General features: G+C 56.5%; 1 protein-coding gene across 1 annotated transcript in view; it reads right to left on the bottom strand.

Annotated features, from left to right (window-relative positions):
• Positions 1 to 16,472, bottom strand: part of LOC119111198 (DE-cadherin-like) — a 37,139-nt gene that overhangs the window by 5,953 nt on the left and 14,714 nt on the right. Inside the window, exons 8-20 of the mRNA XM_037235019.1 lie at positions 15,862 to 16,008; positions 14,681 to 14,796; positions 13,899 to 14,057; positions 11,472 to 11,606; positions 9,439 to 9,588; positions 8,782 to 8,953; positions 5,697 to 5,905; positions 4,155 to 4,250; positions 3,200 to 3,385; positions 2,530 to 2,676; positions 1,704 to 1,892; positions 1,286 to 1,433; positions 304 to 403 (exon numbers count right to left, since the gene is read on the bottom strand). Of these exons, the coding sequence (XP_037090914.1) occupies positions 304 to 403; positions 1,286 to 1,433; positions 1,704 to 1,892; positions 2,530 to 2,676; positions 3,200 to 3,385; positions 4,155 to 4,250; positions 5,697 to 5,905; positions 8,782 to 8,953; positions 9,439 to 9,588; positions 11,472 to 11,606; positions 13,899 to 14,057; positions 14,681 to 14,796; positions 15,862 to 16,008 (1,954 nt within the window). The remainder of the gene's footprint in view (positions 1 to 303; positions 404 to 1,285; positions 1,434 to 1,703; positions 1,893 to 2,529; positions 2,677 to 3,199; positions 3,386 to 4,154; positions 4,251 to 5,696; positions 5,906 to 8,781; positions 8,954 to 9,438; positions 9,589 to 11,471; positions 11,607 to 13,898; positions 14,058 to 14,680; positions 14,797 to 15,861; positions 16,009 to 16,472) is intronic.

Below are 16,472 nucleotides of genomic sequence, written 5' to 3'. Positions count from 1 at the left end.
CACTCACCGTTTGATGCGGCAGGAGTACAACTGACGCCCTTCGTTTGTAAATGACCGTCATGTAAAGTCCCGAGCCATGACCCGTTCTGATGCCCCTCTGCGTTATTCAATGTATCATACATTACTATCATCGCTCACATTTGCGCCACCTGCGCGGAGACTGAATGTCACACATAGTAGATCCTGACCAGACGGGCAGCAATAGCTTATCACGGACGACGTGGCACCCAGTCGTCCGGCCGCGCGGCGCAATAGCGCAATCCATCGAAGGCATAGCTGTAATATTTCTAACCCAGCACATACCTCGACCGTGTGTCGTCCCATCGCCCATCGTTCAGGCATATTTCCTTGGGCATTTTCTGCTCACATTCCCCGCACGTGTACTGCATCTCAGTCCGTACAGCTGGCAAACGAGAAAAAAAAACGGAGACTCGTGAAGTGGTCGCCCCAGCACACATCACACAAACCGTGCTTTTCAGGCCGCAGCTGCCACGGCATCAGGACGGGCACTATATACGAGTTTAAGACATCCTGTTATGTCCCAGAAGCTGCAAGGTCAGCGAGCGCCTCCCAAAACCAAGGCGTAATAAACTGGCAAGCGCTGTCACGGCAGATAAAGCGGACCGGAGAAACATTCCAACAAGTCACAAACCACACGACGTTTTCTAGACTCGGGACAGCCTACGGCCATTATAACGCGAGAAGCGCCAGTGACACGCCGGTCGGCAACTCCTTGACATGGCAAGCGTCTGCTCCACCGCTGGGCAGATTACCCTTAGAGCACTGTCCATGTCGAGCTGAACCGATCGTCTGTTGCCAGTCACCCTGAACGCTGGCCATCCAGCTCACGCAGCGCTCCAGCTAAGCTTACCAGCGGGTTTCCAGAAACCCGACCCGAACGGTGCACTGCGTTTGATCCCGCAAATGCGGCGTTCCGTTGACAGAGCGTCTGACACACTAATTGGGCGAGGTGAATGCAGGAAACCCTTTCATTACAACGTAAACATCTTCATTTACTTCCGTCCCATCAATGAGCCCACCTGAGATTAAGATCCAGGCTGCATTACCATGGCAACGAAAACGCCCCGGGGGCAAGGTAATATTCCCGTACTTAGCGGAGCTTCCGCGTCTGTATGCATCAATAGTTGGAGACTAATCTCGGAGCGTTGGCCTACTTACACAATCAAATGCATTCCCCTTTGGCAATATGAGAAGCTTCGAAAATCACTAACGCGTAACAAACTAGCACGTTAACTAATCAGTGCAGCAATTTCCAACAGCTTACCGATAATGCTGGAGGTGTTTGTCTGCACCCGGTGAACTTCGTTGCCCTGGATCTGCAGGTGGGAGTGGCAGCTGCCACGGCACGTGGTTTCAAAGATGCAGTCGTCTATGCCCACCTGCTCAATCTCAATCTTGAACATTTCCTCCAGCTGTGGCCGAACACCAGCACGTCAGCGTTGGCACCGCTGAGTCAGCGACACAACGGAACATCACACATGTCTCCCTTGCTGCATGATGAAAAGAGCACGCAGACCACCAAAGGTCACGCATAGCAAGCACAACCCACTTCCTCAGCGAAGAGACTCGTGGCATTCGCCAAACGACGCTACGCTGCGAGAAAAAAACACGCATACGACATTGACACCGCACATCCACACATGGGCGTGCCGACCAGTCCAACCCAGGCCCGAGTCACTCGCCTGTTTCTTGTTGCGGCCGAGGACGCCGTCCATCTTCTCCTTGCGGTAGTAGGGCGAGCCGTGCGCGGCGTAGCGCACATCCACGCCGCCGGCGCCGTTGTTCTGCACGCCGAACAGGTCGACGTTTTCCGGCGCCGTGCTGAACAGGCGCGCCAGCTCGGAGATCATCCGCTGGTACATGGACGGCGTCTGCGGGCAGAGCAGGGCGCTGCTGAGCGGCTGCGCTCGCATCTTGTACCCGGATTGGGGCGAGCCTGGAGGAATTAGGCACGAAAACAAGCACGAAAGGCACGGGTTGAATGCCATTAGCACGGGACGCGCGAGGGGAGGGAAAGGAATGGTGGGGACGGAAGAGACGAGGACCCGCAAGCCTAGCGCGCTCTCTTGTGAGCACATTATGCGACAGCTGCGGAGCTCGAATTTCGCCTAGAGTCATACTTTTCAAGAAAGAGCTTAACAACGAGCTGAATAATGCTGCAGGAAGAGCGTCAAAACACACAGATCTCAAGCGCGCCGTTTTGGAAGCACCTAATCCCGCTGGCAACAAAGACACGGCGTCCTTTATCACGGGTATTATGCTAAAATCCATTATGCTAAAAAGGTTCTAGAAAGCAGTCCCAGGCCAATCCACAGGAAGGAGGGCTCGCTATGAGACCCACAGACCAGGCACTACAGACTTCGCCGAGCGCGAGGTCGTCGCATACATCGCCGACATTGAGCGCATCTGCATACAAGAAGCCAAAGCATGTCGCGCCTCTTCGCCAGCTGTGGTCAGCAGCTCCCGTCTGGACCACAGCGCCGCCGACCGTCTGCCAGCGAGCCTCACATTTTTGTCGGGCGGCGAGACGAACTGCTCGGCTGTCACGGCCTTGATGCGGACCGAGCCCGACTGCGTGACGGCCTCGCGGGGCAGCAGGCGCACCACCACCGTCACGTCCGCCGTCACCGTCGACTGGAACTTCTTGTCATACACCTGCCGTGAGCGCGGCCGGTCAGCGGCGGCCGCGGCACCGCGGCAGAGGCGTGCAGCGAGTGGGAAGCACCAACCGAGGCTCGTGCCATGAAGAGGGTTCCCGCGATGCTTTCGTTTCGCATAGCTGTCTCTGATCGTACTATTACAATTTGCAGGCATGCCTGCTCACGAGCACGGTGGAGTGAGGCTCTATGTTTCGGCCCTAGCTGATTAAGAATTTGTGTGGCACGAGACAAAGCCAAATGGCATGGTCCACCAGTCGGGCCAAGCCATTCTTAGCCTCTGAGTATTGTTAAGGTTTGTATGACTGGCCACACTTATCTCGCCTTCAGTCCTGAATGTGAGAAACACGAAAGCGTTTCGAGAGGACATTTTCTGCGTGCTCAACACCGGAGCTTGGTTTCATTTAGTAAGTTGCTCATTTACATTATCCGCAGCGGCATCGCGGCTATAACTCGTCTCCCCTCCCCCCCCCCCCCACACCCAAGCAGCTCTATATGGAATTTCACGAGGTGACGCTTACCTGAAACTTGAGCGGGTATGTGCCGTTGGGGGTGCCGTATCGCATGGTGATGTTGCCCGTGCCGCTGTGCAGCTGGAAGTGACGGTAGTCCTGGCCGCTGAGCCAGGAGAACGTCTTGTCGGGCAGGTCCCAGTCGTCCGGGTCCTCCACGTAGACGCGACCCACCACCGTGTCCGGCATTTTGCCCTGAGGGTCAGCTGGTGTCAGAGGGCGTGCGGCATACCTCACAGAATGGGATCGGACACGCGCGTACGCACGCCCGCACGTCGGCAATAGAAGACATCAAGGGTTGCACGGGCCCAGTGAGATATTAGTGCTGCCCCCCCCCCCCCCCCCTACAGCAGCCGCACCTCATCTGATCCGCATCTGACCTCTCTCATCTGTGCGAGGTCTCTTGCAAGATTAATATAGGTTCGGATTCAGACTCAGAATGCTCGGACAACTCGCAGTGCATTATTTGCATTCACGTAGAAAATTGCTTTACCGGTCCTCCGGTAAAGCAGGAAGACTAGTACTAGTAGTAAGAGTAACTGGTAAATTCATGTACACTAGCAAACGTGTGCTGTCTGGCTATGTCACTTCAAGTGTCCTCACACAGCCTGTACAAACTCGTGAACACGGACAAAAGGAAACGGCCGGGCAAAGTGCAATCATCGAATTTCACGTGCGAGAATCTTGAAGCAAAATAAAAGCTCGCTTGGTCCGATATTATGGACCTCAGCGAAATGGAAACAGTCTCAGCGTGAGCGCGGGGCATGCATAATGAATCTGAAACCATTCCCAATTATGAACTTGCAGAGAAGTCCACGAGCAGATTGCAGGAGCACACAGATCTGTCGGTTGCCGGTAAGCTGGTGCTGAACATAAACACAGCGCAGAAGCGTCCGCGGTATCTGGGGCAGGGCTCCAAGCCAGCGAGGCCGGCAGGACACCCGATGATCGTGCGAATACCCACTGTGAGGCGCGGGTTATAGGCATTTCTCCGGACAAACTCAGCCGTCAGCCACTGATCGCCCACCGGCTCTCTGGCCACGTCCAGTCCCGGCTGACCCTGCACGCGAGGTCATGACAACAGGTCACGGCCGGTCCCGGTCCGGCCCGCCGGCTTCCGGCCGTCAGTCAGCTGATTGAGCCGGCTCGGCGGCTCTGCAGCCGCAACGATTGGGTCTCCTCCCCTCCCCCTAGACCACTGCGGTTCACATCGCCTGCCTGGACTTCCGGCGAGTCGAGCCAGGTGATTTGGTGCGGAAGCCTCGCCAGACTCAGCAACGCACCAGCGGACGAGCCGCGCGGCGTGCATCGGCCCACACGACCCCGCACTCAACCGCCAACTTCCCCGAGCGGCCGACACGGCAGCCGCTCTAGAATAGCGGCCGTGAAGCACAGGGTGCAGTTGCAGCATCTTATTGATTGTTCACCCCCCCCCCCCCCACCGTCAACGATTGATTTCACAGCTTCCATTAATCACCCCCTCCGCCTTCCTCTCCAACACAATTGTTAGCTCGGCACAGGCAGGTCTTCTCTTATATCCGACGTCGGCAAAATGTAGCTAGCGAGGAACACGGCGGTGCGCTGGTATAACGCGGTGACCATACGCAATATGCGGCGCGGCAGCCGCAATCTGAATACCAGGCAGAAACGGTGCTTATCAGAGAACATGCGCACGACAGGTCTGTTCGCCTTTCTGTTGTATCAGACATGCACTTAAATGTATTAACATAATTCCGGCGATTGGCTTAGAAAACTCATTTCATAATTTACATTGTCGATTATAGCGAAAGTCTAAACGATTAACTGGATGAAGCTGGACTGGATGAAAGCCAAACATCGCGCAGCCCTTCCCGGGACCTTGTACCTAACAGCTGAGGAGGGCCGGAGAGTAACTGGCCGAAACGTTGTCTGCATACTAACACACCAGACGGGGACGACAATCCAAACAATGATTCCATCCGCGACATGTAAACTTAAATACCGCCTCTCGTCCGTCTCTCAGTGGCACCCCAACCACGCGGTGCTGGTCTCACTTGGCTCAAACCCGCACGGTAACGTGTATATTGCAAGCATAAAGTAAAGAAATAAGGAAATAGTGCCGGGCGATCGATTGCCTGAACTATGGATGGGTGAGCGATACCGCATATGCGACGGGGATTCGTGATGGATTTTTGCCCTGCAAGCAATATCTCTTCACCGATAGTCACGCGCATATCAACCCGTGATGGCCTGCCCCGTTAATAAGGAGGAGGTCTTTATGGAAAGGACACGCGATGAAACCTGGGCCCGCAGGTCGACATCGCACATGCCCGCAGGAGTCGCAACACCGCCGCAAGACGTCAGCCGCATCGCCGAAGACTGATCGCCGTCTTCTTGTCCCCCTCTTTGTCTGCCACCATCTGAGGCTAAGCGCTGTGCCATACACGTTTTCATTTATCTAACTCGCTGTTTCACCACCGTGTGTTAAGGCCTTAACGTGTGTTAAGGTGCTGACGGCCCAACTGACCTCGAAGTTGAAGACCTGGATGGTGCTGGAGCCGGATTTCATGTCGTTGTCGTTTTCATCGCCGATGATGACGGTAAAGCGACTGGTGCCGGTCTTAGCCCGTGGATCTGCCGCCTCGTTGTCGCTGACGATCACGGGGATCTCGTACAGCTTCTGCTGCTCTCGGTCGAACTTCACCAGCGGCCGGATCTCGGCTCGGTTGTCCTGCCCTGGGGCCAAACAGTACGTGACGTCACAGTCAGGCGTCGGCAGCGCAACGTCCGCCATTGCTGCGAAAATACGGAGGGTTTCACTCAGACTGACAAGGTCGCAAAATTGTTCGATGTCTATATCACGAAAGTTTGGGAACTAAATAAAAATGACCGCCTGAGAAAAAAAGAAGACGGGATCAAATTAGCTTTGCAGTACAAATCAGATTGAAGATGTAGTGCCAGCACGGCGACCCAATGGTGTGCAACAGTTCTCTTGTTACGGCAGAAAGAAAGCGAAATATTTGCAGCGTTAGCAATTTGCGGAATTAAAAGCACCTGAATGAATGCAAAAAGAGGCGTGTTTTATAAACTTCACAAGACATTAGAAACAATGTGGCTTTACTGAATACAAGGCGACGACCAGGAGGACAGGAGAACCCTCGAGAACTAGCCAGAACTGGACAGACAGCACGTTACGTGACGTTCCACCCCGATGAATGCACCAGTATTGATCGGTGCCAAAATGTGAGCTTTGTTACGATGGTTGAAAAGATAACATTCGTTACATTTTTTCGTAACGAATGTTATATTTCCGACGCCGCAGTCTGGTTGTGGCCATCTTAAACAAATGCAAGCCGCGTGACATTGTTCAGCAAAAGCGCTTGTCTCGTGAGCCCGGGGCTGTAACTGAAGAGACTCAGCATCTAGCAAACTATCTAAACCATAATGTAACCTAGCTTTCAGTTCTAAGACCTACGCTTAGAGGACATATGCAGCGCATTGCTTTTTTCACCGTTTCTGCCTGGCATTTCCCTGCATTCAACCCATTTTCTTGGCACTTTTTTACAACCATGTTATTCATATCACGGCAGCATCGTTTGGGAAAAGATGGCGGTGGTGGTGTTTGGTGTTGAAAGGCACCTAGATATCGAGCCTATTTTGAGCTCACTCGAAAACGATCCGCTAAGTCTGCAGCGTTCGATGATAAGTGCGTTCGGCTGCTATTATTAAATCAATCCTCCAGTGTACCAACGATATGGAATGGCGGCCCCAACGTGTGCTAAAAATGCAAGCATATTTGCGATTTCGCAACATGGATCTCACTCCATCGGCCGACGGAGCAAACCACGAGCTGGCAAAAACAATAGCATGGCCTGTCCGGTTTATAATGTCGGCAAGACGCGCTGACATGCTCAACAGACAGCCGTTCTCCACTTCTGTCACGCTGCCACACGCTGACTCGTGAAGTAAAACGGGTGCGTTGCGTGTGTATGGCCTCATCGCAGCCTAGAACCGCCACGTCGACGATGTGAGGACAGCTGGAATGGGGACTCCTAGCAGCCGTTCTGTGGCAAAGTCTCCTTCAAGGAGCGAAGGTGCTGATGAAATATCACCTGCCATACGTCATGGATTTACGTTAAAATCACCCACTCGAGACCTCGAGCGGGTACATCAATGGGTAGACGCCTCCTCTCGCACGAAGCAACCTTCGCTGCAGCGTCCGCTTTCTCACCATAAATCATCCCAGCGTGGCCGGGAATCCGCATAAGGGTGACCCGGCCGTCTGCACTGTGCAACTGGTTCAGTCGCTCTCAGGCCGACCTCGTCGGAAAGGAATGGCCACACAACACCGAAGTTGGGTCCGAGGATAACCGTGACTATGTGAGTAGGTCACAGTGAGTGCGTCCTTTTCGGGCCGGTGAGTGGCGTAGCGAGGAGGTGCTAGAAGCGCAGCCATCGCGCTCTATTCTAGCGGCATAGTATCCAACAACCAACTAACGGCTACGTGCTTGGTTCAGTGAAGTGCTGGATAGCACTTCCTAGACGAGTGACGGAGTCAAATGGAGTATTTGAAAGAACGGAGTCACGAGGCATCAAAGTGGCGTCACGACCATTACAAGAATCCTCCGAATACAACCACGGCACTTATAGCGGCGACAGAGGGAGAATCAAAATAAATCAAATGGACTGAAGTGAAATGAATGCATGATATAATGCCCGAATGAATTGCATAATAAATGTATGAATGAAATCATACGGAGGGAAGCCAAATAAATATGAATGGAGTGAAGGGGCCTTGAGTGAAGCATGCGCCTATGACTCGATTTCGCCCCCTCGGGGCGAAATCCTGGCTACGCCACTGTTTAACACCACGACCTAATGCAGGTAATGCTGCACTTGTGATAGTCATAAAAGCAGCAGCAGCAAAAGTACTCTGCACAGGTAACGACAGCTACTTCACACCACGATCGTGATATCAAACGAAACGAGACCACCAAAAGGCATGCCCAACATCCTGGCATTCGCAGAGCCACGACACCCCACAGCCACGCGACCCCGGCGCGCGGCAGGCGGCCCCTGCAGCGGGGTACGGTTCGGCCAGGAGCCAGGCCCCGTCCCCGGCAGCAATTATTGCCCCGCCAGAGCGGGCGTCAATAATGCAGAGGGGCTAGAATTGCACGGCGGTATCTTCAGTCGTCTGCAGAATTCACGCAGACAGCTGTAGCCATCGCCTCGGCCCGGGCTGACCCTGTCCGGTGATAACTTATGCATGGCCGGCCACGTGGATGACTCGTGACTGACCTGCACGGCGTTGAAAACCCGCTGGTGGAGCGCAGGTGGAGCGCTCTCGCCCCATTCCGATGGAGGGTGCTGCCACTGCGTGAACCGCGCATGACCTATCGACGTTGCGAGCATGACCTACGCACTATGTCCCGCCGCGCGCAAGACCCAGCTGGACCTGTCCGGAAGCACCACCACATGACCACCAACTGCTGTCACCCGGCCGCTGTCTGACCCATGCCCGGCCCACGGTCGCCGACCCACGACCCATGGACCGACCGACCCACGACTCACGACCCGCGTGAGACGGCTGACGCTGTCCTGACCCTCACCAATGGTGATGACGGAGAACTTGTTGCGCAGATCGGCCGGCGCCTGCGGATCCAGCTGGAACGTGTACGGCGGACCATTGCGCTGATGGTCGTCGAAGTCGTCAGCCTCCACCGGGATCACGATGCCGTCGAACGGCTTGTTCTCCATGATGACGGGCCGGGTGAGGTTGCTCTGGTAGGATAACGCCCAGGGTTAGAGGGCTGAAGACGAACGGTCTTCACATACTTCATTCAATAAACTGATAACGATTCATTCAAAGAGATCATCGACCTGCGATATGGATAAATTGTTCGGCGTCATGAGTAATTTGAAAGCCTCGCGGATTGAAAATGCAATTGAGGTCCACAGCTGGCGAAGGAAGCAATTTACGCGTTCAATATAGCCCAGCCCGGAGTATTTCATTAAGTTGCATGACACGTTCATCCATACAAAGTCACTTGCCTGAAAAGCCTTCAAAACGTTCCACAATTGCATGGTGTGGCTGATCCCAGCCAGGGCTCTAGAAAGCTCTGGTCACACGGGCCCCACCCCACTGGTCCCACTGAAGTCATCTACCCAACACGAAACACATGCCCCGTGTCCACCGAACGACCGCACCAACCTTCCTCCACGCTTGCGCAGCACAGCGGCGGCGGCGTGACCGGCGGCGGTTTTACCTGGATCAGGTATGGCGCGTTGTCATTGATGTCGGTCAGCGTAAGCCTGAAGGGCACCGATGAGCCGAGTCCGTTGCCGCCGTCGTCCCAGGCCAGCACCGACAGGTCCCAGATCTCGCGGCCGCCCGTGCCCTCGTCCCGATCCAGCGCCTGGCCGCACATGGGCCGTGGCATCAGAGGGGTGCCGGCGCTCTGGCCAGCGCCAGCAGGGACGCCACGGTCGAGCGAGGGCCGACGGCGGTCCGCACGTGCACACCGCGACACTCAGCTCCTCTGCGGGCAAGGCCGGCCGCTCCGGAACGGAACGGCGCGTCCTTCACGCGCGCGTTCTTGCCGTTTCCATTTGCGTCTCGACCCTCTCGGCCAATAAGCAGTCCCCACCGGCTCCAATCGCCGAGCGGCGCCGGTGGCGGCAGCCGGGCTCCGTTCTCACAGGTCCCGTATCAATGATTCATGAGGGCGTCCATCTCCAGTGCCGGTGCCGTCCGGGGCTGCTCTACGCGCTCCGTGGCGGGCCGGGGCGAGCTCCTCGTCGCGGCGGGGCCCGCCAGTCACACGCGGCCGCCCCGCGGAATCTCGCCAGCGCCACAGCACCGAACGGACAATTCCGCCATTGAGCAGAACTGCTGAACAGTGTCAACAATACGGCTGACTTCAGGCAAGTCTCAGACGTTCATCAACAGTTTTCAATAAGGTTTGCAAAAGGTAAACAAGGAACTTTTGCAGACCGCATGAAAAGCAAGCGATGATTTGGACCAAGAATAAAAAGTTCCGCTGCAATGGCTGGAAACACGGGCGTACGACCTCCAGATATGACGGTGCTCGGGTGGTCAACTACCTTTTGTGACACGTAATCTGAAACAACACTGCAGGGGAGATGCAAACATAGGGACATTTTTGACACCCGGCTCACAGAAGCCCTCCTAGCACGCCTAAATCGGACCGATATATTGTAAGGCGTCTATTGTAGTCGCTTACAGCGGACTGCACTTCCAAATGTCCGCAAATTATCGTAAAAAATGTCGATGGGCAAAGATTGCCACAGAGGATGACAACATTACCACCCGTGGACGTGCGAATAGGGCACGATACAACCAATCTTGTCATAAATGGGGAATAAATATCACAAGGGGTGCCTTGAGAAGTGTCTCTCCCACCCCAGTCGCTGCATCTTCACCAATGTAACGACAGATTTCACAACGTCTTCTGACCATGGACCGTACGTCCAGCCGCGGCACCGACTTGTGGCTACCGGCGTCGTGACCCAGCCCGCTGACCCTCTGACCGGCGCTGCCCCGGCCGGCGCGTCAGCCTCGGTCAGCGCGTCAGCCTCGGCCGGCGCGTCAGCCTCGGCCGTCTCCCTGGCCTCGGCCGCCGTGGCCGCCGCGAACGCGCGTCGCACCGACGCCGGCAGTCAGCCGGGCACCGCGCCGGCGGCGCCCAACCGCGAACCGCGCTAACGCGACGCGTGCGAATCGTGCCCGACCGGGCATTCTCCCGGACGGATCAGGAGTGGACCGACCGGCGACGATCGCCAAGGCTCGCTCGGTTGGGTGCCGCTGCCGCCGCCGGCGTCGACCCACCGCGAGGCCGGCACCGGAACAGTGCGGATCGACCCGGCCAGAGCCGGCCGGCTCAGCCCAGTTTTAACACGGAATCAATCACCAAGAACGACCGGCGAACGAGAATGGATGCCAGACTGTGAGGATGCGCCGTTGACGTGCCTCATCGGAAAGCGAGTGTTCATAGCGTTAAATCGGTCTGCATGCATCTGAAAGCACAATTTCTGGGCCATGACTCTTCTGGGAAGCGATGGTATCGCCAGAAGTCACGGCGGCGGAACAGATTATCGAGTTAGCACCCTAGACCCTCCATCGATCACACCGGATGAATACGACGGCACGGCGCATGGCGAGGGACGGAAGAGAAGAACCAGCCGGCCTGATATATATACCACCCAACGCAAAAGTGTTAATACAGTCTTCAACGACAGGCGCGCGTGGGCGGCTACAAGGACAAGGAGGAAGCATTACCTTGAGGACGACCACCTCCCCCTTGTCGTTGATGCTGAACACGTCGTCTTCGGGTCTGTTCGGGTACACTCCCGGGCCCGACAGTTTGTACACGATCGCCACCGCGCCCACCGGATCAGGGTCAATGGCCGTGACCTGAGGAGCAGTACCGCGTGTGGTCACACACAGTCCACAAGCACCCGTAAACAGCTGGGCACGTGCGGCCAACACAACACACAGTCCACAAGCACCCACAAACAGCTGGGCCTGTGCGGCCAACACAACACACACTTGACAAGCGCCCGCAAGCAGCTGGACACGTGCGGCCGACACAACGCACACTTGACAAGCGCCCGCAAACAGCTGGACACCTGCGGCCAATACAACACATAGTCCACAAGCACCCACAAACAGCTGAATACGCGCGGCCAACACACGATGACTTGTGCACGACTGACCCGGCGCTTTCGCAGTCATTTCCAGCCAACACGGGCTGCCATTTCCTGGATCGCCGATCGAGCGAAGGGCCGGCGTCACCAGCCAGTTCCCAGCGCCAGTCGTCGCCGAGCGATCTGCTCGGCCCCGAGGCGTGCCCGTGAGGACCACCGTGGCCTCTGTGACGGTTACGGGCCTCTCCAGATCAGCCGCGCCCCGCATCAGCAGCTGTACCGCTTCGCCGCACGCGCCCCGCATCAGCGGCTGTTCCGCTTCACCGCACGCGCCCTGCATCAGCGGCTGTACCGCTTCACCACACGCGCCCCGCGTCAGCAGCCGTACCGCTTCACCGCACGCACCCCGCATCAGCAGCCGTACCGCTTCACCGCACGCGTCCCGCATCAGCGGCCGTACCGCTTCACCGCACGCGCCCCGAATGCGCTGCAGGACGAACGCCCGAGCGCCGCTTTTTCGATGTACGGTCCGTGCGGTAGACTCGCGAACTCGTGCCACTTTTAGGGCTTGGCTATCGCTATCACGACACACGTGGCTCCTGCGGCTCATCGACTTAGATGCGACATGATGTCAAGATATATCACGTAATTAACGGCCAGCTGCACCTGGTTCCAGACAACTGCCAGAACTAAAAGAACCCAGTGGATGCAACATGAGATGTGGGTTAATAAGCCAGCAGCAACACACGGCTCGGGTTCGCCACAGTGCATTAATCCATCAAATAAAGAACAAAAACAGAAATCCCGCCGGAGGTTTTGCCATTCCTCGAAAGGCAAAAGGTGAAAAAGATTCAAGTAGTCCGACTTGCTTTGCCTGTTATGAGCTGCATCATGCGTTTCCCACAGTCTCAGAATTCCTTGATGGGACGTAAAATCAATGACTCAGACTTGCAGAAAAACCATTTCAGGACGCTGTGTCGCCATCGCATCGTTTCCCGACCTCATAATGCGTCGAGCCGGCCCGTTAAAGGCTCATAGAACGAGTTCGATAACGCACGCCCACCAAACTTCGCGCGGTGTGACTGGTGAAACCAACTTATGGCTACAATGGGTCCAATACAAGCCTGGATTGCGTCAGCCTTAACCTATCAGCGCGCATTGCTTAGGCGTTTATATCAGCCTGACTATCATCAGTCAAAACACTGGCAATCGCGTGTACGAGACTGAGACTACGTGACGCTACAAAACCAGGCAGACTGCCGATGCCAGTCGTGCTGGAGACGGCTTAATGCGCTTGTTTAGTCTGAGGCGCTTTGATATGTTTTTTACAGCCATGTGCGGATATGCCAGATTGCATTCGATTCAAACAACCATTTATATGAAATACCTATCTCCTTTTCTCATTTCCGCTGAAATGAATATTTCTCACACAATATTTATGAAACATTATAATATTTATCCAATATTTTGGAAACCAATGTCTACGTCGATTTTCCGAAACATGCAACAAACTCTTGAGCAATCACATGTAACAAGCCTTCGTTGGCAGCTTTTGCTACACTTAGATTACACGAAGGTGACTCTTTCGCCGGCATCGTAACTGCACCGCCAACAAAAATTGTCCTGCCGCCTAGTCACGACCAGCGTCACACAGCCACTCTTGCGACCTCATGACGCCACACCGTCGGGACCCGCCTGTCTCACCAGCGCCACACAGTCACCCTTCCGACCTTATACCACAGCGTCGGGGCCAGCCTGTCTCACCAGCGCCACACAGCCACCCTTCCGACCTTACAACCCCACACTATCGAGACCACCCTGTCTTACCAGCGCCACACAGTCACCCTTCCGACCTCACTTCACGACACTGTCGGGACCATTCTGCCTCACCAGTGCCCCGCTAACCGTTTTCTCGAGGCCCATTGCGCCTTTGAAGGATTATTACATATTTCGGAAAAAGCGAGAACGTCGTTGCCGCTGACTCCCACAATCCTTCCCCAAGCATCACGCACGACCGGCCAGGACGGTCACCCGAGGGCATGCCGGCGAGCGAGCGCACCTTGATGATGGGCTCCGGCGAGAAGTAGCCCTCGCGCAGCTGCAGCTGGTAGTCGGCCTTGTCGAAAACGGGCGCCACGTCGTTCACGTTGCGCACCTCGATGTCAACCGTCTGCGTAGCCTCGAACTTGCCATCAGAGGCGGTCACCGAAATGGAGTACTGCGGCACAGGTGGAACGTGAGACGCGGGGTACCGGATGGCACAAACGCAACGGTAACGCACTCAGCACTTGTCGCAGCGCGTTTTCTGCATGCATGGCGTTTGGAGCCGTCGGCCGTGAACGTACTATATCGTAATTAAGCTCTAGCTAAATTATTGCACAGCTCACACTGAAAAGACACGAATGACGGGAGGCGGAGTTCCTGAGGCAAAGCGTTGTAGAGTTGCACGACACTGTCCCGTTCAAGGCATATAATACTGCCGTGAAGTAGTTAGAATCGCCTGCTGAAAGGGCACAATCGGGTACGATATAATCGGGTACGATCGGGTGCGACTGGGGCACGATCGGGTACCGCGGGACCCCGCCTCGAAGCCATGTCGGCCTCTTGGTGCAGCCGACCATTTCGGTCCGAAGTGAGCAGTGACCCAAGCCCAGAGTGCAGCGTCAGGGTCGTGACCGAGCTGACCTGAAGCTAACGTTCGACACTGCCCGCCTTTCAACCCCACCCGGTGTGGCCAGATCACGGCTTATTGTTCAGCCCAAGGTGATGACGTTTACATCCCAGCTCTACGAGTGGAGGGCTAAAGTAGCCACGTGGCTGGCACGCAGCCACAAGCCTTACCTGGCGCCCGTTCTCATAGTCCAGCTTGTTCTTCACCTTGACGGTGCCCGTGTCCGGGTCAATGTCGAACACGGCGCCGTAGTTGCCAGCCGTGATCTGGTATTTTATCCGAGAGTCTGCGGCGGGCAACAGTCTCACGTGACGTCATCAGCGGCGGCGAATGAAACGGGTCGCCGTCGTCGCTCAACGCCGGCCGTAATAACCTGGCACAGGGGCGAGCCGGGCTCTTCGACCCGCCCGCAGATGACGTCATAATGCCGCCGGCGCCGGCGGTAAATCCGCGGAGGCGAGTGATTTTCCGCGTCGGAATCCGCGAATGGATTGATCCACCTGGGGCATTTTAAATTCACAGATGTCCGGCGGCGTGTGAAAACGTTTCGCGGTGATGTTGGCGCTGCCGCGGGAATTGCGCCGGCCAGACCGGGTTGCCGCGGGGAGCTGCACCGGCCAGTCCGGGTTGCCGCGGGGAGCTGCACCGGCCAGTCCGGGTTGCCGCGGGAAGCTGCACCAGCCAGTCCGGGCGCCGCCGTCTCATGCGGAGCGCTGTCCCGCCGCGCCATTGGAGCCCCTCACCGCAATACGGCCACCGGCGGGCGTGAGGTACGGGGGTCGCTTTACGACCCGTGAAGTTGAGCGGTGTGGCCCCGTAATTCACTGCCTAATTACGTGACAAGGACTGCGACGACGCCAAATTGCGCAGACACGCCTAATCGGCAGTGCTGAGGCCGGTTCCCCGAGCCCGGAGCTCAGCGGGACCGCGGCGACACAACGCCGCCGCGGGTGCACCCGGTCCGGCCGGAAGAGGCGGCCCGCCCGCGGAGGAAGGAGGGGTTGGGACGGCTCCCACTGATGGCGGTGGGGCCTTCGGTTTGACGCCGCGAGTGTCACAGCTTTGGTTATGTCGCACCGACTGTGGAGCAAGCCCCACCACCATCCCCGGTCTCCCAGAATCGACATGTCAACGCACCATTTGCCGTCAGGAAGCGCCGCCGGCACCGCCGACATGTCATTCTCCGCGCGCCGCTATCGGCACAACGGACGGCAGTCGGTCGGCACAAAAACGACGCTTGGGCGCGCCGCCAGGCCGCGTGTCCGCCACAGCGGCCGAGCAGCTGGTGGCTGGCAGCTGCTGACCGATCGGGCCGGGACAGGGGGAGGGGAGGGGCGAGAGGAGGACGTACCGTCGTCAGTGTCCTTGGCCGTGACATCGATGACCTTGGCGCCGATGTCGGCGTTCTCGTCCACCGTGGCCCGGTAGATGCCGTTGGTGTCGAAGTAGGGTTCATTGTCGTTCTCGTCCCCGACCTCGATTGTCACCCGCTGTTTGGCTGCCGGAGGGGTGCAGGGCGTTGGTGAGGGAGGGAGGAATGGGAAATATGGCCTTCAAAATTAAAAGGTGAGTTTAAGTGAACGCGCAACATGCTGGGAAATGGATTGAATTCCGTCGGCCACTGGCCTGGTGAAGTATTCATGGTCGGACGCCTACCACGCCAACAGAGTAATAATAGCACAGGCCACACCAGCTTTTCTAAATGAATAAAGTGGTAGGTTAGCCTAGCATCGCTTGCAGTGATGCCAGCTGACAGAAAAAATATGTGCCAGGGTTAAGCCCACCATTCAGCAATTATCAATTCCGCAAACTGTCGACCGGAAGCCAGACGAAAACAACGTCTACGCCATGCCACTTTTTTGTTTCGCTAACGGCACAACCACCATCCGCTCACTTGACAACTATCAACAGCGTAGGGCGATAACCGGCCGGTTGGCGGCGAGCTCCTGTCCCCGACATGGC

This window comes from Pollicipes pollicipes, unplaced genomic scaffold, assembly GCF_011947565.3.
Source record: "Pollicipes pollicipes isolate AB1234 unplaced genomic scaffold, Ppol_2.1 Scaffold_7261;HRSCAF=8764_pilon_pilon_pilon, whole genome shotgun sequence".
Lineage (NCBI taxonomy): Eukaryota > Metazoa > Arthropoda > Thecostraca > Pollicipedomorpha > Pollicipedidae > Pollicipes > Pollicipes pollicipes.
This window is presented reverse-complemented; position numbering and strand designations above follow the sequence as displayed.